The sequence below is a fragment of the Pavona decussata genome, unplaced genomic scaffold (genome assembly GCF_977016875.1).
Source record: "Pavona decussata unplaced genomic scaffold, jaPavDecu1.1 SCAFFOLD_217, whole genome shotgun sequence".
Lineage (NCBI taxonomy): Eukaryota > Metazoa > Cnidaria > Anthozoa > Scleractinia > Agariciidae > Pavona > Pavona decussata.
The window spans coordinates 1,164,427-1,191,605 of record NW_028145622.1 but is presented as its reverse complement, the minus strand read 5'-3'; the positions used below and the strand labels follow the sequence as shown (position 1 = coordinate 1,191,605).

Below are 27,179 nucleotides of genomic sequence, written 5' to 3'. Positions count from 1 at the left end.
TGAATGAGGTGTCTTAACTTCTTGTCCGTTTGTTTGCTTGGTTTTCTCTTCGAGAATTTAAGAGAAACAGAAGCATTGAAATATTCATGAAAAAACAATAGAATCATTTGTTCTGATCAGTCGTGCATAAGATGGCACCTAAAATCAGGAATGAAGGAAAATAATAAAGTTTAAATCTGATCCGAGTAGTTTACGTTGTAGAACCTTTAATAAAGGATACGGCTAATCCTTTTTCACACCACGTGATGGCTTCCTCAAACTGATTCAGCTGAACACAGGCACTTGCTCCTAACAAAAAAAGAAAAATGTTAGTTTGGTATTGTTTTCTCTTAAAAATAGGGTGGCTCGTACAATATTACTAGCGGACACTTCTAAGGGCACCCAAGGCAAGGCCACCTTTGGTGTGTTATCACGGTTATGCTTAGGCGCAATTAACTTCTAAGACTTCTTTGAGGTCGAAATACTAAAATTTTGCATACAACATCTATGCTGAAGCGGTATTTTAAACTTTATGATGCATAGCTTAATCTGGCAAAAGTGCAAAGTAATGGGCTGTTTACATGGAGGGATGAATATCCTAGCACTAGGAAGATCCTAGAGGGCGGGCCATCCTAGCGCAATATGTTTTGGTTTTCTCTTTTTAGTTTACAGCCAAAAAGTTGTACTTGGCCTTAGCGCCAGGATCTTCCTAGAGATAGGAATTTCCTAACACTAGGAAGATCCTAGCTCCATGTAAACTACCTTCGCTCGGAAGATCCTAGTATTAGGAACAAAAAAGAACAAATATGGCGGCAGCCGAAAGTTTGGCTGCTAAAGGCCGACATTTTTTCTACTTTTCCTTCTCCACTTGGTAGCCACTCCGACCGAAATTTCTGCACGTAAGCCAAACGAAAAGTTGATCCGCCTTCTAGGATCTTCCTTGTGCTAGGATCTTCCTCCTTCCATGTAAACAGCCCCTTAATTTTCAGCGCATGTAACATTAAGCGGTGTTTAAGATTTGAAATTTGTCACATCACAATCTACTAGCTACCGCCGCCTCGGTAAAACGAGATGTAAATTTTTAGAAATCTTACCTCTCACAATCGCTTTCACCAATGATGGCTGTAAGTCAGTAGCTTTATTAGCATCATTCAGCGAATCATTATAATTTCCTGAAAAAGAACAGAGAGGAGAGGTAATAAATTAATGACGTTTCAATGCAAAATGTTCTTTAAATTTGCCACATTTAAATATCTTAGGCAAAGCCTAAACATTTAGAAAATTCTAACCTAAGCAAAAATAGGCCTCCGCCCTGTTTCTGTACAGTTCGGCCTTCAGTTCTTCATCCTTGCAGTTCACGTTAATTCCTTCCGTGTAGAAGTGAATTGCGTTGCTGAGATCTTCCTGTCTGTATCTCTCATTACCTTCGGTGTTGTAAACCTCTGCTATGGCTAAAAGAAAGCAAATGAAAAGTGCTATTCATCGCCTAAAATTTGGTATAGGGAAGCGAGTTGGGGTGAGGAAACCTTGCACGAAGCATAGTGAAAGCTTTAAATCGTTGTAATTTTGTGGAAATAAATAAGGTATGGGCAGGGAGAGTGGGGCTTATTCCCCTCTCCGATAAAAATGAGGAATCTGGTACTAGTAGGAAATTGCGGGATCCTTTGAAGCAAAATTGGAAATCCTTTAAAAAAGGCATTTGCAGACAATTAATGCAAAAAAGAGCAAGGCAGATTTCACGGTCAGGGAAATATATTTCTCTAATATTTCGAAAGGCACGGCTTTTTTTCTTCTTCTTCAGGGTGTTTTAAAAGTGACTCTGTGGCAAGAGACGTTGGGAATTAAAACAGTGACCTGCAAGGAAACGCTGTTTAACAAAGGTGATTAAACAAGAGTTAAGGAAAGTAGATGTCGAAAAACTCGTTTGTTGGTCGGCGCAATGTCTATTCCTAATTCCTCCACCCGAACGAAACCACAATCCCTCACTCGTAGCAATCTACCCATAGGTAATAGTCAGATTAGAGGGTCTGTAATTCCTGGTCGGGCAGAGACTTAAAACACGCGAAGGAAAGGAAGTTTTTGCATAATCGCTTAAGCTAGAAAATTCCGCGTAAATAATTTGAATTTTTCTTTCATGTAACATATGGCTTTTTAAAATGGAGTTTTTAACCAAGTGGACTCACAGAAAAGTGAAAACAACAATTGGTATTTATATCAAAAATTTACTTCGTTTAAATGACAAATACTAATACAAAAACCGATCGTTTCGGCAATAATTCTGGCCTTATTGAGGGGAAGGATTATGTTCAATACTGAGGTGGCTCTCTACAGTCCTCTAAAAAAGGAAGTAACATATTTCTTACCTCTTAAGTTGACGTCATCAAAAGCCAGCGTTTCCGTACCAGCTGGTGTGACGTCACTTTCACTTGCAGCTTTGGTTGAACTTCTCGCCATAAATTCTTCAAGTGTCTTCCTCAAAATGCTGTGAAGCGAAGTTTTGCTCTTTTGTTTAGTTTGTAAGTTACTGTCGTTGCATTAAAACAGTTTAAAATAGAAAGGTCTGTATGAACAAAAAACCAATAAATTCTAGGGACAAAGAAAAATAAACAGGACTAAGATAGACGCCTTCGGGAAATAATAGTGAGCTTTTGCACGGCTGAGGGAAGGGGACGATGGAATATCGTTGTGTGACCAACATGACATCTTAGTACCTTCACATTTTTCGGCGATTTTCGACTAAAACTAGTGTTCTCTCATCTGTGACAACCTGAAAACCACGAGCGGTAGGAATGTTACAATCTAGAGTCATGAATACCTGGCCGTCACTTGGTCACACAAGCACAATTTGCCGTCCCACCACATCAGCCGTCCTGTTGCGTAAACTCGCCATTGAAGCAATGTAACGTCATTTGAAGTCAGCAATTTTTCACCCTACTTTCCTCTTAATACTCTCGGAGTTGTTAAGTGTGGGGGAATCCGGCCTCCTCCCCCCCCCCCCCCCCTCACCTAGGCAAAAAGAGACCAAAAAAGCTTATTCTAGATAGGCTCATTCGGCTAAAATATGAATACGGTAAAATAAATTTAAAATACCTACCTCAGAAGCCCAGGGTATGATTTACATCACGTGACTTGTAAAGGTGGCTAGCTACAGGAGAAAATTTCAATAATTGGCCCACATTAGTTACTCTATTTATTGTTTTTTTCAAGAACAGACGGTTATGTTTCAAAGAGGCAAAACATTCCACTAACTTCATAGACAAGTAACTTACTGACTAGACCCAAGGAACAGAGGTCAATCATTTAAAATCCTCTTAGACGCTTGAGTAAGATTTCACATTCACTACTTAGATAAAGGATGCATTTTCTGACACAGAAAAGTTTTTTCTTCATCCTTTATTGACGTCCTAACTAAACGTTTTATGTTTCTCCCATGATAACCGACAAAAAATGTTCGAAACGCTTACCAAAGATTACAAAGCGAGAAAAAGAATTGCTGGTTTCAGTCACGCAATATAACAATACCAACAAAATTTGCAATAACAAAAGACAAAATCATAGTTAAAAGTGCGTTTTCCGTGGCGGTCCGCATATTTTCAAATGACTTCACTTGAGGCCAGGCTATTTCTCAGCCATTGCCAGAAGTTTTTGTTTTTGTTTTTTACGGGTGTTCGTCTTTGTCTATGCGTACATTTGCGTTCAGGGTGGAAGATGCAAGCTTTTAATCCTACGTTGGGATTCCTCGCACGCAAGGATCGTGTATGCTTGTTTTTTAACACGTTTGAGTGGCGTCACGTCCGTTTGTGGAATTTTTTCGTTCGGCAAAAAACTATAATGCAAGCTTAATCAATCGGCAGTCTATATTAGTTTTTCCCTATTTAATTCACTGGGTAAAAATTGTCCTTTTAGTCAACCAAATGACAGCAAGGGATTTTTATAGCAAAATGTTCTGACGAACTATGCTTGTGAGAACAGTTACTAATTGTGGAAACAAAAAGGCATTCAGTTTCATAGCCTGCGTAGTTGGCGTAATATTTAGGGAGGGGGAGGGGGAGTGGGAACGAGGAAAAATAAGTGGACAAATGAGGGAAAGTCCCCCATTTTTTATCTCTCCCCCTCTCCCTCCCCGATTAGGCAAGCTACGTAGCTATCAGCTCAAATAAAAAAATTAGTACAATCTGGTAAGACATTCATCCTCTGTCCGTCTAAACGCTTTGTTGTTATCTTTCTCCTCGATCTGTTAGATTACTTAAGTTATATAGGCCTCAGTGTTCAGTGGTGATTGGCTTCGATGTATTTCACACTGAAGAGCGAGCTTCAGAAAAAAAAAAAAAACGCAATTATTTCTTTATTCTCAGAAACCGAAATAAATTATCATCTTATAGAACGTCAACAAATTAATTAACTACAAACACGAATCATGCGGGATGGAGAAGAAAACTTAGGGTTGACCGGTTCTTCTCTAAAGTGTTGAATTACACTCAAACGTTTTCTTGTTTTGACACAGTATTAAATGCCGAAACAAGATAATAAGTATGTTTGCCTCGACAAACTTCTCGTTGAAAAGTGGAAATTCGAAAGCATCGTAATGACCATATTTTCATTCCAAGAAACCGAATTATTTTTCTGACATGAAGCCAACATTGAAACATAAAAAGAAAAAAAAAAAGGCGCCGAAACATTAACCACATTTTACGACGTCATAGGTGAAAATATACTTTTAATTAATAGTGCGAATCCTGGAAACTCGACGCGTCGCCCAAGCTGGATCTGGTGCAGTAAAAGGCAGAGAGATTAATGCCACGTAATTCCTGATAACAGAATATACGGCGTGTTCGCAAATCCGTTTTTGGTCTCATCAAAACAAAAACCTAGCTAGTGTAACGAACACGACATTTAACCCCGCCGGACCAGAAAATTTCAAGACAGATTCAAATGAAGCTGGTTTGCTTTCGAGGTTTTATTGAAACTCACGGCCAACAGCTAATAATTAAAGACTCATTAGTTGACCGGTTCTTCTCTAAGGACTCATTGTAAAAAAAATCCTATAAATTCAAGCTGTTTGTCTGCCATCTTTTCAACTCACCATTGCTCCAGTATTCTATTTAACAAGATGCCCCTCTAATGGCATTACACGGAATGCTTAATGTAGCCCCAATTATTCCCCATTGTATGTTTCGCAGATATTTAAAAAATATCCTCCCTTGGCCATTGAAATAATTGTCTGAATGGTTTTATTCAGATATATTGCGTGATACTTATCGTTGCGTTACTAGGAATCATACCAGAAATAACTATGCAATAACGTCATGACCCCGCTGAACTGGTCTGGCCTCCTCTAGCTCTAATCCCTCGCGTTGATCATTCGATCTGTTTTTTGAAGCGGATTTTCTTTGCTGTGAACTCTCCCAATTTCCGCCGTTTCAACTGTCGAGTACTACCTAGAAGTTATTATTTCGATTTACTGCTTGAAAAAGGTTGGTTTTCTCTCTGAAAACGGCAGATCCGGAGTCTTAAATTCAGACATGTGGCCGCCATTGAACGAAAACAACTTTTCCAAATGATGATTTGCTTTGACGTCACACACACCGGTAGAGATGAGTGGGTCCCCTCCCTCGTAATATACGCGCAGATAATGGAGTTTGATTGGGCCGCTTTTGTTCAAGACCGATCAAAACAATAGATCCCTTCTGGGAGAGGGAAGAATTTAATCTAGTTTTAATGAATAAATCAAATGATGATTTGACGTCACACAGAAGTGATGAGTGGGTCCCCTCTCTCGTGATATGTGCCTGAAAAATAGATTTTGATTGGGCCGCTTCTGTTGAAGACAATCAGAACAATATATCCTTACTAGGGGAGGACAGAGTTTAATGCATAAATTAATGTGCACATTTATGACACCGATGAAGAAAAAGATACCCGACCGAAACCTAGACACGTCATGCCCTGCGGGCATTCCGTGTAATGAGCATTTCCTTTGGCTCAAACTGTAGAATTAGCATCAATTTGCATGCGAGTTTCTCGGTACGGTTGTTTTCAATTTACAGTTCATGCACATAAATTAGCTTTTAGACAAATAAACGACAGCAATGTTTCTTTTTCACATTGCATTTCTTTGATCAAACTTTCAACCCAGGAAACAAAATTCAACGAATTGAATTTTCAATTGCGCACAGTTTTAGATAAAATAACTTGAGTAGTTTAGAAAAAGTGCCATCTTCAGTCGTTATCAGATTAGAAAAACATCAAGTTTGTCTAGCCGCCTTTTACTGCCTTTCAGTTAATCTGTAAACTGTGAAGTACGCCAGACAGTCCACAAACAAAGCCGCATAGTTTTATAGTTATACTTCGCGGAAACTTCAAGTGTCTTTACAATGTATTGCGGATGATAAATTCTGTGTGACTTGTTTCGAGGCATGTCAGTTAATCTTTATTCCGAGAAACAGTTCAACCACAAATAATAAATAATTCCGACGTTTGACGTCGTAAAACACGATTGATTTGTTTCGGTTTCTTGCATGGAAATTGAAAATCCCAGGTAATATTTCAGGAAAAAATCCAAGTTTTCTTGAAAATATTCTCCGCTCTTGCAAACGCCCTTTATGATTTATATTATTTATTAAAAACTGGATTATTGTAGAATGCAATTTCAGGAATTTGATTGGCTTAGTTGCCAGTTTATATGAGCCATTATACCATACCCGAGAAATAGCGACCATTAAACTGTCGTAAAGAAAAATTTTTATCGAGTATTTTCAAAAACAAAATATTATATTTCCGCTTGTTGGATAGCGAACTCGGCGCTTAAATGGTCTCGTTGGCTATCTTTTATCTCATATCCAACGCGCGCTCGTGTGATAATCGAGAAAAAAATCTCCCATCTCTTGGTGTAACATTATCGGGAATATCGTGTTTAGCCAATTTGTAAAATACTTTACACGTTTTTATCGAGCTTCATCTCCATTCGGTAACCAGTCAGACAAAAGAGAAACACAAGCCTACAGAAAAGAACCGACCGCTAAAAAGATATACTAACCCGAGTTTATCTAACTGGGTTGTTTATGTTCTTTCTCTCAATTCAAAACCTGCTAAATTACGTGAACCATTCAATTCACACACAAAACATGATTTTAAAGTTGTGCTTACCTCAAACCTTTGGTGTCTTGATACTGTTCTCTTCCGTTTGATGAGTTTTCAGTGATTTGCATCGACGAATCTCGCATTGAAAAGTGAACCTCAAGATCACGGAACCCTATCTTCACTCCAAGAAAATGAAATTTGTTTGTCAGATGTTACGACGTCATACGTTAAAAACACACTTTGACAAGGTTCATGTGGAGGAGAAAAGGAAAATATTCCATTGTTATCCATGTTAAAGGTGTACGCTTGGGCTATTTTGAGAATTTATCAATTATACTTCATTCTTGATTAACTCGTTGGGAAAATGAAACAGAAACATAACTGGTTCTAAAAAACAATGTTAAACAAAATCAAACCATGTCGTTGAATTTTTTTTATCTCCAGCTGGAAAATAATGACATTTTAAACGGGTATTATTATTATTATTATTATTATTATTATTATTATTGGGTGGGGGGAGGGGAGAGCTGAAATGGCAATCTTTCTGCACTCGGCACATCAATCACAGTCATGAAGGATTTTCGCTCGCAATGCAACTCTCAGGTCTCACAGCTTGGCTTCGAAAACTAAAATTTAAACAATACTAGTATGCAATTACGGTTAGAAATATTTAAGATATAGTATTTGAGCTTTCTTCCCGACCAAACGTCTAAAAAGCGTGTTGTACTGCCGGTGAAATCTCAACCCCAGACGAAGCTTTAGGCGCTCTGAATGTTTGAATAAAACATTCTTTGACTTATAAAAACGGAGAGTATTAGCGGCAGATTCAAGTTACAAGATGGGAGAAATAAGTGTTGGGAAAAATCACGGTTGAAAGCGAAAAAGCGTTGAAGTCCGATGATTCTTGCATGCAGTTTCTTTCTGTCACTCCATTTGTCCGGCAAAACAAACATCCACGAACATTTTTGTCCTTGAATATTATTTTGTTAGTCGTACTGGCTAAAATCAGGGGGCTTGAAAGCAATAAATTTACCCGTAATGGGTACTTTTGGCTATTTCAGTGGACTTTTTAACAAATTTTCAATGAGGTATAGTGAGTTTACTGACAATACACAGATGTCCTGCAGCGAGGTAATGAAAGAACATCTCTGCTTTGTTCAAAAGCCCTACCGGCCTTAATTCTCGGTCTTCCCCCCCCCCCTCCACCCCCCTCCCCCCTTACGCCTTACGGCGTGACATTGATACAGTCGACTCCCGATAACTCGAACGTTAAACGGAAATGGAAAAAGGTTCGAGTTATCAGGATATGAGGACAAATGACCGAAAATAAGGAAAAAACGTTGTTTACTGCGTCTTTCTATTCACACAGTGTACATTTTGATAAAATTTAATTGTAGAGAATTAAGTCGCGTGAAAATGAAACAACATTTCCAAATTATAAATCAGGAAGTAACGTAACGTAAAACAAAACAAAGCAAAGCAGCAGGAGAACACTAAGGCCCGGTTCATACGTCGAACTTTACATGAGCCGAACCTAATACCTATTAAGGTCGACCCAAATAATTAAGTTCGGCAGTTGATTCAGACGTCGAACCTAACTGAAGTCGAACTTAGTTAAAGCTAAGGTGAGAAAGTAGATTTTCGCGGTCAGCGGCTGTTGTTTTTACTCAACTAGATTTAAAATGGCGGGAAAGATGAATGCTGACATAAAAGAACTTGTTTGGTAAAATAATAAAGATAGGCCAAACACGGCTCCTACTGGTCGAGATAGGTAGAATATGACCTTCAAAGCTTACGAAAACGTCTTGTTAAGATCTCTCTTTTCTGTACGAAAGTAAGGAAGGGTCTTTGTAGATCTCCCTTAGCAGAGGCTGATTTTCTATCAAGTGTCATTTATCAGCAGCCATAATCAGGGATGGAAACCATAACGAGATGCCATTTTGACTTGTGGGCTTGTCCCCATGTGTTGTACCAAAAAAATCTATTTTTAGAAAAAAAATTGCGCCAGACGCGCGTGCGCGCACGCGTGTAAACGGCCAAGATCGCACGTGGAGAAATTGAAATTTTTTTCTACCCGTTCAAACTGGCGTCCAAATTTTAAAATTCTGCCAGGGAATATCTACTCAGTGCCCACATTTAAGGAATTAGACTCTCACAAAGGAAAAGGTAACAATTAAAAGAAGACGGGAAAAGTTGGAATAAGCGGCCTATTGATCACATGACTCTCACAGTAAAGTCAAAAAGGCGCCAACACGGTGGCGCTGCGTGCGTTGCTACTGTTGAATGAATGAAAAAAGCTTACACTCTACGGACATGTACTCACACAGGTAAGGATTTTTTTTATCTTAAGTGAATTTTTTCTCAGCTGCTTTCCGTGTCATATATAAGATAGTAGCCCCACGCAAATTTACGTGTATTCACGCGGGTTTATGACATGAGGAGGGGGGGGGGAGGGGGGGGGGCTAAAAATAGATTTTTTTGGTACAACTCATGGGGACGCGTGGACCCCACGCTTACGGTCTCCATCCCTGATTATGGCTCCTGTGTTTACTCATCTGAATTGTTTTAGGTTAGGCACGGAAGGACGATATTCCATAACAAACCTCAAAATGTTTTTGCAGGTTTTTTGGTTTTGTAGTGCCGACATTCTTGAGGTTGACTCTTGAAAGAGTTTTATTTACAAGGTTATCGAGGTAACCTCTGTTGCGTAATCTCTGTTTGAATAGAGTAATGTTTTCTTCAAATGTTGTTTTTGAAGATTTTGTTCTGAGAAGTCTTGACGCTTCGCCTTTGATAGAGCCTGTATTGGAAAGTTTCTGTCGGTTTGAAGTGCGTGTGCACTTCAAGAATAGATTCTTTTTTTTTTTTTAATCTTTCGCATCTCAGACAAGTATATTCAGTTGTTTCGAAACAAGAAGAACAAGCACATTCCTCTTTTCCCGCCATCTTGTTCAGAATGAAGTTCTTTGCGCACATGCCAAGTCGATGGAATGCACAGACCTCTGGGATAGATATAATTTATATAATTTATACGTAACGTATGCATTTGGTTCGGCACATGAAAAGTTCGACGTCTGAATCGAAGTCGAACTTTTGCCGTTCTATTCGACTGGCGCAGTCGAATAGAACGGCGGGTCGACCCAAATGCAAATCTGTCGATCCTAACTGATTCATACGTCGATCTTTACATGCGCCGAACCCTTTCCTTCCCACTCTCCTGGATGGGATCAGGGGCACCCAACGACCAAATCTTCCTAAATACGTCAGAAGTGCCTAAAATGGATTACTGTATGTTTTAGGAGGCTGTTTGGTTAATTTGGAGCTGCCCTAAGAAATATTTATCTGTTCGGATATCATAGGGGAACATTGGTCGTGTCGAAAGTTTGAGGGGCTTTTTTGTCTTCTGCGAAAGTTTAATCTATCCTGATGGGTCTTGCCGAAAGTTCGAGGACACGTAATAGCCATAGTTTCATAAGAAAATTTTACGGGACTTTTTTCGCTATACCTATGACTTCGAAAATTAAGCGAAAATCTTAGGGAATATAAATGCTCATCCAAACATTATAGGCGTATAACCTATTCATTCAAAAACGTTAGGGAAAAAAATTTTAAGCTGTGTAAATTCCTGGTGATACCTCAATTCCTCAGCAAACTTTTTAGCAGCTTTTAGAATATACTGACGGACGCAAATTTTAGCGGACAAAAACACCATTTAAAAATTATGTGAGTTATAAAACGTGAGCACATCATTTCCGAAAATTCTGGCAAGGGAAACTTGATGGTTTCAAGTCCGAAAAACCTTGAAAAGTCTAGGGGATCGCTATGCGAAAACTTTCGAAACTGTTAGGGGACCTTCCATCCGAACAGATATTTTACCGAAATATTCCGTTGGGTGCCCCTGATAGGATGCTAGTTCGTCTCAATTTTCTAAGGTTTCCATTGCAGTATTGCAGTTTTCCGAGGTGGGGAGAGATAATACAGGGCACCGTTTTTCTTGTTGAAGAAAATAAATTTTTAAATCATTGGCTTGCTGAGTGTTTCCTATCAATAAAGTGATTGGTAAATTTTCAATCTGCCACATTCGTAAAGGTTGCCACTTTCTCGCATTTTGTTTGATTTCTACAACAGTTCACATGCTAAATTTAAGGGAGGGGAGACACGCAATGTGAAGCAAGTTCAATAGACTGCAAGCAGTCTCTTTCTGGTCAGTCGAGAGGGTGCGCTCACAGCGCAGCGAGACTGTAGTGAGGAGAAATAAACCTCTCCCCAAGCCCCCCACCGTTCGTTTGCTCCAGTTTTTTCGCGCTTGGCTATTTCGCGCGACCTCTCCACTATCCAGAAAGGGACTGCTTGCAGTCTACAAGTTCAAAGAAAATGATTCCCAAGCCATCTGACCAGAGATCTGCGTTCCCACTGCTCCGTTGTTTCAGAGAAAGTAAAGCAATGTTTCATATAAGAAAGGTTTTGTTTCTCGGAAACATCTGTTTACATTTATAATCTAAAAAGATATGGGCTTAATCAGGGAGTTATCCAGTGAAGTGAGAATTATTGTTGTTTTCTTATCTTATTTTATTTGAAATAATGCGACAGTTGAAGTATTGAAATTCAGAATCAGGCTACGCACGTGTGAAAAACCAATTTATTGTTAGCCCTTTAATCCCTTAAATCAGAGAACAATCTCCTGCCTTGCCCCACAATTTTCTTGTAAATGTACTGAGGAGAAGTCATTAACTATCAAGAAAATTCACCTAGGGTGATCATATCCTTAATTCTCATGACCTGAGGGGTTGAATAAGCATGGATATTACAAGGAGAACTTTGATGCTGATTACCGGAACTAGGGCTTACACTGTAAAGGGTTAATAAAGTTTTGACATCGTACCATGGTTAGGGAAAAGAGAGATTGAGCGCACTTGCGAAAAACGATCTCCTTTACTTGAAATGCACTTGTAAATAGGTGCCGACGGACACTGAATAACCACCCTAAATTAAGCATTAAAATATTCTATTATGTAGTTTTTACAATGTGATCTGTACGTAAGAAACATTTTCATCTAAGATGCTGATTACATGAGGAGAGGAAGATCCTAGAAGGTGGATCAAAATAGTGCCACATGTTTTCTGTATTCAGTTTCCATGCAAAGGGTTGTACTTGGTCCTACCGCTACGATCTAAAAACAAACATGGTGGCGACCGAGCGTTCAGCTGCTAAGGGCCGACAATTTTTGTTCTTTTCCCATTCCACTTGGCAACCACCCTGATCAAAATTCCTGCATGTTAACCAAATGAAAAGTTGTTTCGCTTTCTACGACTTTCCTAGTACTAGGATCTTATTCCCTCCATGTAAACAGGGCCTAATACCACACTGTGTTTACTTTGGAATTCAGCAAAAGGTCATGTTCATAAAACTTAGGCTTTTTTTTTAGATCTTGTGGCAAAAAAGAGTGAGCCAAATGTAGATTTTACACCCACCGCAAATTAAAGCACACAAAATTTGTTTTACCATATCGAAAGTTTTAAAAATTTTTAAATCTTCTTTGAACGCACCTAGTAAATTTCTTGTTAGACTTTTACTATAATTGCCAATTTTATTTTCTAACGATATTTCTGATGGTAACCGTAAAAAAGGGTAAATTGCCAGGCTTTCCTTTGTCACGTTTTCATCGTGGAATTTTTGCATTTTGATCTAAACAGTATTTACAAATTTCATGGTTACCAAGTTTCTAAATTACAGATCCACCTCGGTTGTCTAGAGGAAGTAAACTGATTATTTGTTACAGCCGGCATATTTTAAATTAAATTAAATTACGAAATAAACTTGGCAAATTTTGTAGTTTCATCAAGGTCTATCCCGACCGTTATCCAAGTTTCTTTCGATCTCGCTTCCTTACTCCTGCACATACCTCAAAATACTTTTTTTGTTGTTGCGAGGTTAAACTGGGCGTTAATTTTAAATATTCAATGTTCAATGAGAAGACGTTAAACTAATTGCAGTAAACATGGCTGCTTTGAGCTTCTACGTTACTCTTTCTCATCGTGCTACAAATTATTATTTATCCTACATCAAAACGTAGTATGGTATTTGCAGTTAAAACTTGATAATATCTCTCTCTGGGGCTGCGCCTTTCTTACTAGCACCGAGTTACATTTGCATGTTTTCACAAATCTCGACTCGGTAATATTTTCAAGAATTCAGTAACTCGAAGTAATAATCTGGGAAATTGAGGAGTACAGATAATCGATTTTCTCTTTACTAAGGAAAAGGAAAACTATTTCAAACTGACATGATGGCCAATCAAGTCGGCAATCGAGGACTAAAATCCAGTTTTTTCTAACATTGAAAACTAAGGGACCGTTCATTTTTTATGAGCATGGGGGGGCTGGTGGAATTTGGTTAATTGCCACTACGAAACTGTATGACCCCCCCCCTAGCATGCAATTTTTTCCACATGGCCCCCCCCCAGCAGAAACTATTTTTTCTGATGACCCCCCCCCCCCCCCCCCACCTCCCGCCCAACCAGAAACAAATCATACTCCTAACTTTAACAAAACGCTTATGTACTGTTTATATCAAAGATAAATGTAATTGTTACTGTGATTTCTTTACAGTACTATTAAAAAGTTACCGTTCTCTGCTTAGGTACAGATTTCTCTTGTTTAAAAAAACGTTTTATAGATAGGAACACGTTTACGGCTACGGCAAACCCTAAATTTCCATTTAGATTCTCAAAGGAACTATAAAAATTAATCAAGCAAATGGTTAACGTGAAATTACTCCTCTTCGAGTAGAAACAATTAATACACGTACAGATCTGACTAACAAAATACGGATTGAAGCATACCAATCAACGATTACGAGTCATATGAAACAGAAATAAACAGCGGACACAGATATCAGGCGCGTAGGTAAGGGTTAGATAGGGGTGTTTGTTGAGCCCCAAATCTTGCTCACTAGGGGGGTCCGGGGGCATGGTCCCCCGGAAATTTTTGAAAATCTAGGTTCCCAGAAACCTCATTTCCTGCATTTTGAGACCCATTTTAGGCAAATCACAAATTTGTTTTACAGCAGCTTTTTAAGCTATATACATCATTTCTACAGCATAATTGTTTCAATTTAAACAAGAAAGTTCAATGTACATTCCGCGCCCTGTCAAGTTCTGATAACTATTCAATCTGCTGATAGTCATACACCAAGCTGGTAAACTGCATCATTCACGGGTGTAGGCCTTCGAACAAATTGGCTATCTCGTCAAGATTGACAGGCATATCATATTTGATATGCATTAGAACTAGGGCGGACATTCTACTCTCTCGCATGGTACACCTCATGTAGTTGTTCAACCTCCTCATTGTGCTTTTGCTTCCACCATTATTGATCTTCAAAGGGGGTTCGTTCGAACCCCTCGAACCCCCCCTCCTACGCGCCTGGATATTAAAGTACTGCTATTAAAAATGACAGTTACAAGCTTTTCTGAAGATGGCCTACGGCTCAGATTTACCATCAACTAAAGTCACCAACAACAGTTCTATTATTAAAAACTAATCTGGAAGTTCACACTAGGCATACTACTGAGTCTACTGATACTCCTGGGTTCAAATAATTTACTAATCAACAGTCTTTATAAAAGTAAGTACTATTAAACAGAACATTAAGCAATCTATTGATATAGTTTTGAGTACAACCACTTTGTAGAAAACTACTCCCCCACGGATGATTCAATAGTGAGACTGCTACGTTTTTATATTAATTTGAACTTGTACAAACATAGGTGTCTACTTCAGTTTATATTCATTATTGCTTTTCCAACAGATATGCTTCATTTCCTCAGTTGTTGTTGATATAAAATGCAGATTTCGACCTCAGTATGTACAAATTAAAACAAATTAAAAGTGGTTAGGAAAATCGTATTAAATAAAATTGAAATAATATTCAATTTCTTCATCCGTTTCTGTGTTGAGCCACTTTCAATTTCCCCTACTAGCCAATTATTTCTGGTGACCCCCCCCTCTTTCACTCAATTTTTTTTGGTAGCCCCCCCCCTTTAGTGCCATTTTTTTTCTCGTGGCCCCCCCCCCCCAAATCACACCAGCCCCCCCATGCTCATAAAAAATGAACGGTCCCTAAAACTAAACTTTACGGATGGAGATGCTTTTTTGTGTCTAGGTAACCAGCAGCTAGTTGGTACCTACTAACATTACACACCTAACTAAAGCTTGGAGCGCCAACTATTGGAAGAAACTTCACCATCATCTGCAGTCTTATAAATCTTAATTCGTCGCTCCACTTGTGATCGTAATTTCACCGCTTTAAAAATCTAAAACAAACGGAGCTCAGGCATGAAATGAATTCAGCTTTTTGCATATCCAATTTCTAATAAAACATTGTGATTGAAACTTTCTGAGCACTAAGCTCTCTTTACTATTCTTATGTGATTTCCAGCACTCGTAGTTTATTTAAAACAAATACAGAGAAACAATGTTTCAATTGCACCACGAAACAGTAATTCTTACGTTTAAGAGTTCATTCTTACAGCTTAAATCAAGGATATTTAATTTTTTTTTGCTTGGTTTTCTTTTGTGATTTTTTTTTGCTGGTTTTTTGTTTTGTTTTGCTTTTTTATTTTTTATTTTTTTTATATTTTTGGTTTTTGCTTCTCTTCTTACTATTCCTATGCTCTAGTAATTATAATTTCTCAAATAAATGTCGTTGATCACCAAGTCACAGTATTAAGCTCTTATAAATCGAGAAAAGAAAATAACAGTTCCATAGAATGAGGCATATGAGTAATGTATGCCGGTAGTAAAGAAAAAATTTTATCTACACACTTATTGTATTGAATTTTTTTAGATACAAATTTTCTTTTTTTCTACCAGTTTGCTTATTAATGTTCAAAGTAAGAAGCAAAGCAGAAAAAGAGACTAAACTATAAGATTTAATCTAAAATATTGCTTTTCAGCACAAACTTTTCTCGGCAAAAAATGCTAACACAATTTGGTCAGGTAAATAATTCGCAATTTTATAGAGAGTCCACTGTATTCCTTATCTGAAAACAATTCTAATAAAATGAAAGAAATTCTCTCCACTATTTAAACAATCAAAATCACACGATACTTAAAATCAACAAGCTATTTACAGTCTCTTGTGCGAGTTTCTTTTCATGACGTTTTCTTCATGACGTAAGCCGTAACAAATGGTCCTGTGGTCTTTTCTTCTTTTATCACAGATCTGCGTTCAGCAGCTAAAAAGCAAAAACAACAGGAAGGCAAATTTGAGTAACAACAACAAATGTACAATACTTTTTAGAGGGCTAAAAATTGAATATGCAAGATAGTGTTTTAGCGACCGAGTATTTTTTTCCTTAGTTTTTGAGTTTTCTTTCTTTCTTTTTTTTTTTTCAACACCTTTGAAACATATAACGGGGAAGGGATCTCTTATCTGTTTTTTCCAAAAAGTTAAAGGAGATCAACTGTTAGTATATTCTTTTATTTCAAACTTTCATCAATCTACTCACAGAGGAGGTCAGCTACTCTTGTCTGCCCAATTCTAGTGTGACGTCATCACCAATGAGTACAAACGGAGCCCAGTAATCTACTTCACTAAACTCGTCAGATTCTCTCATGGATTTCATGGCTTGGTTCAGAGCTTCACTGGCACTTTCACCTTTCATTAAGTGCTGGTAGAATATTCTCATGAACTCCATAGTAGCCTCATCATCAATCGCCCACAATGACACCAGAACAGACCGAGCACCAGCACCCAAGAATGCCCGTGCGATGCCCACCACACCCTCAGCCTTAATCTCCCCACGGGCACTATGACAGCAACTCAGCACAACCAACCTTGCTCGCATCTGAGCATTCAGCACATCTTTCATTGTTAAAAGGAAGTCTTCCTCGATAGGAGTCCGTGATACCGGTGAAGGATTTGGTGCTAAGAGAATTTCTCCTGTTTCCATTCGCCCATGTGCTGCAATGTGCACCAAAGAAACCGAGGAGAGTCGTTTCAATACTTCATTCTTCGTTGCATGCTCTCCAATTAGCGACGTAGTGTGAAGTATTCGCCCAATCATCTGAGCTTCTTTTCGTGCGAATTGCAGTTGCGGAAACTTCGTCCCCTCAAAAGTAACGTCCTGTATCCAAGGATCACCCACGATCAGTGCCCCAGTCTTAATGTGGTAATCAGCGGGACAATCGGCTATCAATTTCAAACTCATCAGCGATGGAATCACGCGGATTCTGAAAGATTCGCAGAGGTACTTGGAATCTGAGTCCATGAATGCAGCGAAAGGAGCCAAACACAATGGACCCTCGGGAACGAAAATTACTTCATTTCCAAGTAACAGATCTTGTATAGGACTCACGATGGTCTCATATAGTAAACTTAAGGCACTATTTCGGGGACTGGAAGATTGATTTTGCTTTTTCCCGGGAGAGGATCTCGCATCTGTAAGATTGTCATCTTTGGCTATGTCCAGTGAACGATCTTCACATTTGACAAAAGTTCTTCCACGAATTTTCTTCAGTGTGGTATCCAAGAAATCCTCGGCATCAACTTGGCCATCGGGGGTCCGTTTTCCTCTTATCTTTACATCCTTTTCTTTCTGTAAAACCCAAAAAATTACTCCTTGGTCCACGAGCGCAATGAAAACTGTATTGGAAGGAAGATAACTGTAAATGTCAGTTATAGTTTTTGTTTCTGTAAAAGATTCGGCTCGGGTGATTTTGGATGCATACTTGAACTCCATGAGATCATTCAGAGCCTGTGCACGTCCATGCTCAGCACATAAGAGAGCCTCCACGACCTTACCTTGCACTAAAAACAAACGCCGTAAATTAGCATATACCTTTTGGTACAAATGGCGCAAGCTCACCTTCAAGTCATCATTAAACGCAAGATTGCGCCTTACATCATTCAACGTCTTTATACTGTTTATGTAACATTCTTCAGCTTGGCATAAAGAACCAATTGATTGAAAGGCAGCTCCAAGGTTATTAAACGCATAACCAATGAAGTCTCTGTCTCCCATTTTTCTTGCGATTTCTAGGCAACGTTCATGGTAGTGTATGGCTTTTTGGAAATCTCCGAGTTTGCTATAACAACTGCCTAGATTACAATACGCCGTTCCTTTATTTGAGACGTCTCCCACTTTTCTTGCGATTTCTAGGCATCGTTCGTGGCAGTATAAGGCTTTTTGGAAATCTCCGAGTTCATGATAATCGTTGCCTAGATTACCATACGCCGTTCCCTCACTTGAGACGTCTCCCACTTTTCTTGCGATTTCTAGGCAACGTTCATGGTAATGTATGGCTTTTTGGAAATCTCCGACATAAAGATAATCATTGCCTAAATTACTATACGCCGTTCCCTCACTTGAGACGTCTCCCACTTTTCTTGCGATTTCTAGGCAACGTTCATGGTAGTGTATGGCTTTTTGGAAATCTCCGACTCTATGATAATCGCTGCCTAGATTACCGTACGTCGTTCCCTCACTTGAGACGTCTCCCACTTTTCTTGCGATTTCTAGGTGAAGGTCATGGTAGTGTATGGCTTTTTGGAAATCTCCGAGTCCCCGATAATCGTTGCCTATATTACCATACGTCTTCCTTACACTTGAGACGTCTCCCACTTTTCTTGCGATTTCTAGGGAAAGGTCATGGTAGTGAACGGCTTTTTTGAAATCTCCGAGTTTGTGATAATCGTTCCCTAGATTACCATACGCCGCTCCTTCAGTTGAGACGTCTCCCACTTTTCTTGCAATTTCTAGGGAAAGGTCATGGTAGTGAATGGCTTTTTTGAAATCTCCGAGTTTGTGATAATCGTTGCCTAGATTACCATACGCCGCTCCTTCAGTTGAGTCGTTTCCAACTTTTCTTGCGATTTCTAGGCAAAGTTCATGGTAGTGAATAGCTTTTTTGAAATCTCCGAGTCCGTGATAATCGTTGCCTAGATTACCATACGCCGCTCCTTCAGTTGAGTCGTTTCCAACTTTTCTTGCGATTTCTAGGCAAAGGTCATGGTAGTGAACGGCTTTTTTGAAATCTCTGAGTCCCTGATAATCGTTGCCTAGATTACCATACGTCGCTCCTTCACTTGAGACGTCTCCCACTTTTCTTGCGATTTCTAGGTAAAGGTCATGATAGTGAATGGCTTTTTTGAAATCTCCGAGTCCCTGAAAAGCGTTTCCTAAATTACCATACGCCGCTCCTTCAGTTGAGTCGTCTCCCACTTTTCTTGCGATTTCTAGGCAAAGTTCATGGCAGTGAATGGCTTTTTTGAAATCTCCGAGTCCGTGATAATCGTTGCCTAGATTATTATACGCCCTTCCTTCACTTGAGACGTCACCCACTATTCTTGCGATTTCTAGGCAAAGGTCACGGTAGTGAACGGCTTTTTGGAAATCTCCGAGTCCCTGATAATCGCAACCTATATTACCATACGCCCTTCCTTCTTTTGAGACGTTCCCCACTTTTTTTGCGACTTCTAGGCATCGTTCATGGTAATGAATGGCTTTTTTGAAATCTCCGAGTCCGTGATAAGCGTTTCCTAGCTTACCATACACGTTTTCCTCACCTGAGACGTCTCCCATATTTCTTTCGATTTCTAGGCAACGTTCATGGTACTGAATGACTTTTTTGAAATCCTCATGACTGTAATAAACGTTCCCAAGATGACAACAAATCTTCCCTTCTTGTAATTTGTCTCCCGTTTCCTTTGCAATTTTAAGTTCACGTTCATAGTATTGCAGTGTTGCTTGGAGATTTTCGGGGATGTTATTACCATCCTTCCCACTTTTTTCACAGCAGTCATTTGCATCTCTGCCATTTTCCTGTCAAACATAAACATACTTGTGGAATAAATGGAAATAAAAAAAGTTGCTTGCTTATCATGTGTTTTAAACTTGCTGTTGAACTTTAGTCTCCTCGCTGTCAAATCTTACAAAGCGTAATTAATTTTGAATCTACTTCAGTGATTTGTACTGGAGGAAACGAGTACACTTTTACTAAGAATTTTAATCTTAATTGCCATCATCATCATCGTCGTCACTGCCGTTATACATCAACAATACAAGGCGGGCAGGAAAACCAGTCATGGTTCATCGTCTTTATATTATGCAAATAGAGAAAAACAAATGAAATATAGACAATTAAACACACTGAAATTTTTCAATTTTAAAAGTGGGACCAAGTTTTAACAGAGGTTAATTAGGAGATCGTTTCTGAAGTGGTGAATTGTGATCCAACTGCAACTGCATTGCAAGTTTGCGTTCTTTCTTTTATATTTTCATTTTACCACTTCCTATTATTCTTTTACCTTAGTTAAATGAGGCGAACATTTCGCTCCTTGAGACAAAATTACCACTTTATGATGACGGATATATATTTTAAGTATTTTGAAACCTGTTTGTTTTTCTCTGGGCATAGGGGCAAAGCGAAGCAACCTAATGTGGAGAATGTTTTGTTTTAACAAGCCACCATCATAAAGCCTAGATTTCATTCAAATTGGCTTTGTTTCGCGATTCATGCTTTTTTTTTTTTTCAGCCAGTTAAGAAACTATTGTTGATCACAATATAAATCTTTCGTGAAGACGGTTACAGGTCCGAGTTCTACAAAAAGAACTTGTTACGTTCTTAGCCAGCACAACAAAATGTTCAATTCCTAACTTTTCAAACGAGAAAAAACGAGGATACAGCACAGAAATATCAATCTTTCCTCTGATGCTTAGAAAGAAGGTTTTTTAAGACGAGGAATACAAGTACGTGTGGCAGTGGCGGTGAAAGTTGATAAAAAAAGGAACCAATCAAGTTTATTAACTATATTCGTGGTGGCTTAGTTCAATTATTGTGAATTCAGACGAAAAGACGATACACAACAACAAGAAATCTCAGATGTTTATTAAGCGTTGAGGTTAAAAGGAGGAATGAGTTTGCGGAACGACGTAATTATACGAAATACGATTGATACGTGGAATAAATTAATTAACTGAAGAGCGCGTCATGTTTTCGCGCCAATATTATGAGAGCAGCAGCTTTTTTGATCCTGCGGACTCTATTCTCGGTTTTCACTGTCACGCCATTGAAAAAAAAATCGAAATCATTCCATGAATGAAGTCAAGAAATTGACATGGTATAGAGGATAAATAAATAAGGCATCTGTCCAAGTGTCAGGTCTGTGCGGCATCCTGTACTCGAGTTATTTGACAAAATGTTCCACATAAATTTATAGAGCTTAGTATGGAGACGCCATGTTTGTGTCCCTCAGAGGGACACAAACATGGCGGCCGGAAATGCGAAAAAACATCTGGAGTTCACTTTTGCCAGAAAAGAGGTTTGTTTGCCCTTGTGAATTTTCGAATGTTTAGATTAATATTTCTCCTCAAACTTAAATTGTTTAGAATGCTGAAAATCACCCGAAGAGTCATTTTTAAGATACGGAAAAGCTCTGTCACGGCCGTCCTCCTTATGTCACGCACGATGGAAACTCAGAAATTGAAACCGTTCCATTTTCAAAAGGAAGCACGACATCGAGCTAAGAAATTGTGAACAGACATATTTTTAGGTAATCTTTCCTTGAATGGAGGTAAAAAATTTTGTAGGCCTCCCAGTTTTGAATTTTAGAATTTGGTGACGTCATGTGAAAACCGAGAATTAAACAACTAGCCAACAAATCGAGGATTAGAACGTCTGATCGCTGGTTTTGAATAAGTGAGGGTGAAGAAATCGATGAAAACTTTTTACTGTTTTCGCATCATGTTTACTTTTCTCTTTGCGGCTTCGGTTGACAAAAATACTAGCAGTACTGATGAGTACTACTAGTTTCATTTGTTCAAAAAACGCCGAAACATCGTTCAGTTGGAAATATCGACCATGCGATCATTACTCGGGCCGTAAGGCGGCACGAGGTAAGTTTTCGTTCGCGTTATCAAATTATTATTTTTATTTTTTATTTTGGTCGCGATGGGCCGAGAGATAAGACTTCGGACCACGAGTTAAGTTCTCCGTCCCTTTTTTTTTGTACTCGTGCGGCACGAGTCAAGTTTTTGGTCACGTTATCAAATTCTTTTAATTTTTTTGGGATTCGCGATTGCTCGGAACCCATTTTTAGACGCGGCATGCCCATTAGGGTATCCCACGTAATTATAACTCGGCACCTTACGGCCGGACTACAAAGAACGCAACCGATAACGTAACTCATGACACGAAGTCTTATGCGTTAATCGATAGATACAGAGATATAGTGAAGCAATAAGAAACCACCAGATAAAATTGCATTATTTGCAGTACGAGTAAAATACAGGAGAAAACATTTCTTAAGTAGAATACCTTGTGCTTCATACCGGGATGCTTTCATTCCCAGGCATTAATCCTTACGTTCTTACCTTTGATTTGGAGACATTGATTATGTTTCAATACGAACCGAGAGTCATATAAATATCTGTATGACCCCAAGCATTGATCACTCTAACAGCAATTTCCGGTATGATATGATCGTTGTGTGCGTGTGAAGGTCACATTCAATTAAAAGTGTTCTACGCTTTCTACTAAATCTTGTGGTGATCACTGGCATTGTATTAAAACGCAAACTTTTGAAGCGTTTTCCGTCATCATTGTTCAAGTCCGGATATTTACAGGTTTGGACAGAAATGATTTAAAGAAGTCATTAAGAATTTGCGAGGTATTTCTCTCTATGAAGGCTAAAGTCTTAATATTTTTAGCCAATTGACCCGGGGTCACATGAACAGACGCGAAGAAACTTAATCTGTTTATGTGTCTATTTTTATTGTTTCTTCTGTGCATGACAAATGTCGTTTTCCCCTGTATTTCATTCTGACTGCAAGAAATGCAATTCTATCTGGTGGTTACTTATTGCCTCACTATATCTCTGTATCTATCGGTTTGGGGGAGTTAACGATGCTGGAGGTTATCACTTCCAAAAGATCTGTAAGCTTACGCACCACGCAGTCAAACATGGCCCGAGTATAAGCTGAAAACAGCTTCTTGTTTTAAATAGATTCTGAGGCGTCGTTGTGAACTTTCTCAGCTATGGAATCTGAAAAGCTTATTGTTATTGTTTATCAAACTTACTGTTTGCGTTTCAGACGGATCCTTCCCTGCCTCTTCCCCAGTAGCTTGAAGCTTGTTTTGCTCGCTCACCGACCTACTCCTTAATTCCAACAACTTCTGTTTGTTCTCGTCAACCTTACATTAGTCAAGATTTCTAGTCCGTTAAAAACAAAGGCCAAAAAACCATTTCAAAACCTTTACGAGAAATACCAATAATGATGAGTGGTCATTATCTCGATTAAAATCCATAGCAGATGGTCTAACACTGACTTTCAAAACATTGCCTTTGCGTCTCAGTGTACGAGGCTAAGTTTCGACCTAACGCATTCCGTTCTTTCATTTAAAAAAAAGAACAAATAGTCAAAGGCCTGAAGAAAGGTTCAAAAGAATGTTTTAAAAGGCTGCAGTGTGAATAAAGAATTTTTTTTAATTAAGAGAGTCATTTGTTAATGTCAAAATATCAATGCCCTCGTTGCCAGCACTTGGATCCCTCTTGGAGTGCCACTTTTTAAAAGAAAGCCTCTTATGATACACAGAAAACGACGTCACAATCCACTTATTTTCTGAAATGAGTTTATCCTTGTCAGTACCTAATTTTTTGCTATTGCAAACTAAGAAGGATACTGCTAATCCCTTATCACACCACGTGATGGCTTCCTTAAACTGATTCAGCTGAACACAGGCGCTTGCGCCTAATTAAAAAAAAATTATATCAGTTTGTTATTTTACTTGGAACATGATGGATCACCATCATGCCTCCACGAATTAGTTATAAAACAAGAAAAGTACTGTAACAAAACTGACTTTACAGTGATTCTTTATGATATACATACAAAATCACATCTGAAATAACTGATTGCCTCCACAAATTTACCCAATCCACATACTGATTAAATAACAAAACCTGGTTAATTAATGCTCGTTAAATTGCTGAGTGTAAATTAATCGATACAGATGTTACTCAAAATGTTAAGAAAATCGAGATTGGATGACAAGTTATATAAATTTGAGTTAGAATGAGTAGCAGATTAAAGGCTGCAGGAAGATTTTAGTGTCTCTTACCTATAACAATCGCTTTGACATAAGACGGTTGTAAATTCATGGCAATCTCTGCATCCCTCCGTGAAATATGAAAGTTACCTGCGCGAAAATCGTTAAAAGAAATAAACTGTGTTGATGTGTGCGCGATTGAACATAAATAACTGTTAATTTTGTTTTTGTGTGTGTGGAACACATTATGAAAATACACATTGAAAATCTCAAAACTTCTCACCCAGATTAAAATGTGCTGTTGCTCTGTTGCTGTACAGTTTGGCGTTCAGTTCTTCATCCTTACAGTTCACTTTGATTCCTTTGGTGTAAAGCAATATGGCATTGCTGAAATCTTTTTTTCTGAATTCATCGTTGCCCTCGTTCTTGAAGAGCTCTGCTTTTGCTAAAATGAAGGAGAATAAAAGGCATTTTGCATTGTTCTGAGTAAAGTTTCAAAAAGTGTCTTAACTAGCTAGAAACTTATGCATCAGTTTTCCCAATGAAGGTACTACTTGTGCAGTTTCGATTAGTTTTCTTCTAAAGTAATCGATTTCGTCGTACTGTATGTAAGTCATTTAAAAGAACACAGTTAACACCCTTTGCAGACCGTGATTTTCTAGCCTTAATGTCGGGCAATCTTACTGTCTCCCTTCAGGGCCTTTCTTGAGTTCCTGGGATCAGATTCACGAATCCTTTACAAACTGGGCTCCATTGTTAATAATGAAAGAAGTGAGAGGAGGTCATATGTTTTTTCAACAAGACGGGCTGACGAAATGCCATCCCTGCACTCCCAACAATATATAGTGAACACTCCTTAAGAGCTATTTCGTTTTAGACCCTTCAGTTTCCCAATAAAGCTTTCTAAAGCTCTCGCACCATGAATGATCATTGATATTATTACTAAAACTCGGCATCACCTCTTAAAGTGGTTTCATCATCAGTATTCAGAGTTTTCTCAGTAGCAGTTGCGATGTCAGATTCATTTGCATCGTCCTCTCCGCCTACTTCTTGTAGCTTTTTCTGTTCATTGACAGATTGGCTCCTTAATTCTAACAACGTCTGGTTGTTCTTGTCAATCTTAAAAAAGTCAAGACTTCTAAGGCAATAGTTTTAAAGGTTACAATAGTTGACCAAACTGAAAAACAAGCCAAAATGTTATATGGATAAGGTGTCTTATTTCCTTGACCATTTGTTTACATAGTTTCCTCTTCCAGAATTTAAGACAAACAGAAACATTACAATATGTAGCCATGAAAAAGCAATCTTTTTTTCTGATCAGTGTTGCGTAAGGTTGTACATAAAAGCCGGACTGAAGGAAAATGATAAAGTTTGAATTTGACCAATATTTTTCGTTGTAGCATCTGTAATAAAAGATACGGCTAATCCTTTTTCACACCACGTGATGGCTTCCTCAAACTGATTCAGTTGAACACAGGCACTTGCTCCTAATAAAGCAGAATAATGTTAGTCTGACTTAATTTTCTCTTAAAATAAGGTGGTTCGTACAATATTACTAAAGTTCACTGTTAAGACGCCGAGGCAAGGCAACTCTCGATGTATTATCCTGGGCAAACTTGGCCGTCAAGAAAAGCAATTCACAAATGTCTTTGAAGTCGCATTTCTAAACTTTTGCATATAACATCTATATAAACGGGTTTTTTTTACTTTATGATGGTTAAATCGCTATAAATGCAACGAATGTACATTAAACGGTGTTTCAGATTTGAAATTTCTCGCAGCACACTCCTCAAACTACCAACTCCTCGATTAAAATAGAGTTAATTTTTTTAGAAATCTTACCTCTCACGATCACTTTCACCAATGATGGCTGTAACTCAGTGGCAACCTTAGCATCATTTAACGAATCTTTACAATTTCCTGAAGAAGAGATTCAGAAAAAGAAATGAGAGGAGAGGTTGCATATTAGTGAAGTTTCAATATAAAGTGCTCTTTAAGGTTGCGATATTAAAACACCTTACTTAGGCAAATTCTAAACAATAAAAAAATTCTCACCCAAGCAAAAGTACGCTTCCGACCTGTTGCTGTACAGTTCGGCCTTCAGTTCTTCATCCTTACAGTTCACGTTAATTCCTTCCGTGTAGAAGTGAATTGCGTTGCTGAGATCTTCCTGCCTGTATCTCTCATAACCTTCAGTGTTGTAAACCTCTGCTATGGCTAAAAGAAAGCAAATGAAAAGTTTCATTCATTGGCTAAAAGTCCGAATTTAACAACTTCGTGATCTGACCGTTTGGACGAGATGGGGGAGCGGAGTGGCGGTTAGAGGCGGAAGCATGAAACTTAGTGAAATTGTCAAATTGCCGTAAATTTTGTGTAAATTAGAATAAGTAAGTTCTGGGATATCTTCCCTCGCAGACGCTCTTTTGGCTCGTCACGAAATCTTTCCTCAGCGTCTGCGAGGGAGCTTAGTTTTGGGAAAGGGAAAGTGGGGCTTATTCTCTTCTCGGGAAACAATGAGGAGCCTGGTACGAGTAAGGAATTGTAGAATCGTTTGGAGAACACAAAACTCCCAGAAATGGTAGTTACCATCCCCTGTTAGGAGAACGTTGTTTTAAACGAAGAAAACCAAACAACGGCTTCGGCTATACAGAGAAAATGTCGGGAAAATGTTCTATTGGTCGTCGCAATGCCCTTCCCTTGTCTGCAACCCTTCCCTTGACTGTAACATGTTTCTTCCCACCTCTTAAAGTGACGTCATCAAAATCCAGCGTTTTCTCACCAGCTGCTGTGACGTCACTTTCACCTGCAGCTTTGGTTGCACTCCTCGCCATGGATGCTGGAAGTCTCTTCCTCAAAACGCTATGGAGCGAATGTTTGTACGTTCATTTAGTTTGTAAGTTACTGTTGCTGGATTCAAACAAACAAAAATGGCTGTATTACGAATACACCAGTGAGATCGAAAGGTGAAGAAAAATGAACAGGACCAAGATGACCGCCTTCTGGAAATCATGTCGGAATGTCACGTGATTTGAGGCCATCGTCTCCCATTACACTCCCACTTCCATTGC

The 27,179-nt window shown here is 38.7% G+C and overlaps 4 protein-coding genes across 14 annotated transcripts in view; 1 reads left to right on the top strand and 3 right to left on the bottom strand.

Moving 5' to 3' along the window:
* LOC146459734 (uncharacterized) overlaps positions 1-27,179 on the bottom strand; it is a 159,204-nt gene that overhangs the window by 12,210 nt on the left and 119,815 nt on the right. For 5 of the 11 annotated variants that reach the window (XM_085089049.1, XM_085089052.1, XM_085089055.1 and 2 more), the window contains 3 exons: positions 1,269-1,338; positions 1,074-1,151; positions 221-288 (listed from right to left, as the gene is read on the bottom strand). In XM_085089049.1, coding sequence (XP_084945175.1) covers positions 221-288; positions 1,074-1,151; positions 1,269-1,338 — 216 coding nt within the window. Of the gene's footprint in view, positions 1-220; positions 289-1,073; positions 1,152-1,268; positions 1,431-2,342; positions 2,462-3,073; positions 3,125-7,125; positions 7,333-24,183; positions 24,262-24,394; positions 24,557-25,070; positions 25,231-25,530; positions 25,599-27,179 lie in introns of those variants that run through there. The other 6 variants (XM_085089060.1, XM_085089059.1, XM_085089058.1 and 3 more) reach the window with 5 other exon arrangements.
* Positions 1-27,179, top strand: part of LOC146459735 (borealin-like) — a 135,543-nt gene that overhangs the window by 32,008 nt on the left and 76,356 nt on the right. The window lies entirely within an intron of this gene.
* Positions 16,161-27,179, bottom strand: part of LOC146459736 (uncharacterized) — a 73,145-nt gene continuing 62,126 nt past the window's right edge. Inside the window, exons 2-3 of the mRNA XM_085089061.1 lie at positions 16,572-19,886; positions 16,161-16,298 (exon numbers count right to left, since the gene is read on the bottom strand). Of these exons, the coding sequence (XP_084945187.1) occupies positions 16,584-19,646 (3,063 nt within the window). The 5' untranslated portion in view covers positions 19,647-19,886 and the 3' untranslated portion in view covers positions 16,161-16,298; positions 16,572-16,583. The remainder of the gene's footprint in view (positions 16,299-16,571; positions 19,887-27,179) is intronic.
* LOC146459731 (uncharacterized) overlaps positions 16,186-27,179 on the bottom strand; it is a 174,935-nt gene continuing 163,941 nt past the window's right edge. Inside the window, exon 21 of the mRNA XM_085089046.1 lies at positions 16,186-16,298. The gene's annotated coding sequence lies outside the window, so the exon portion shown is untranslated. The remainder of the gene's footprint in view (positions 16,299-27,179) is intronic.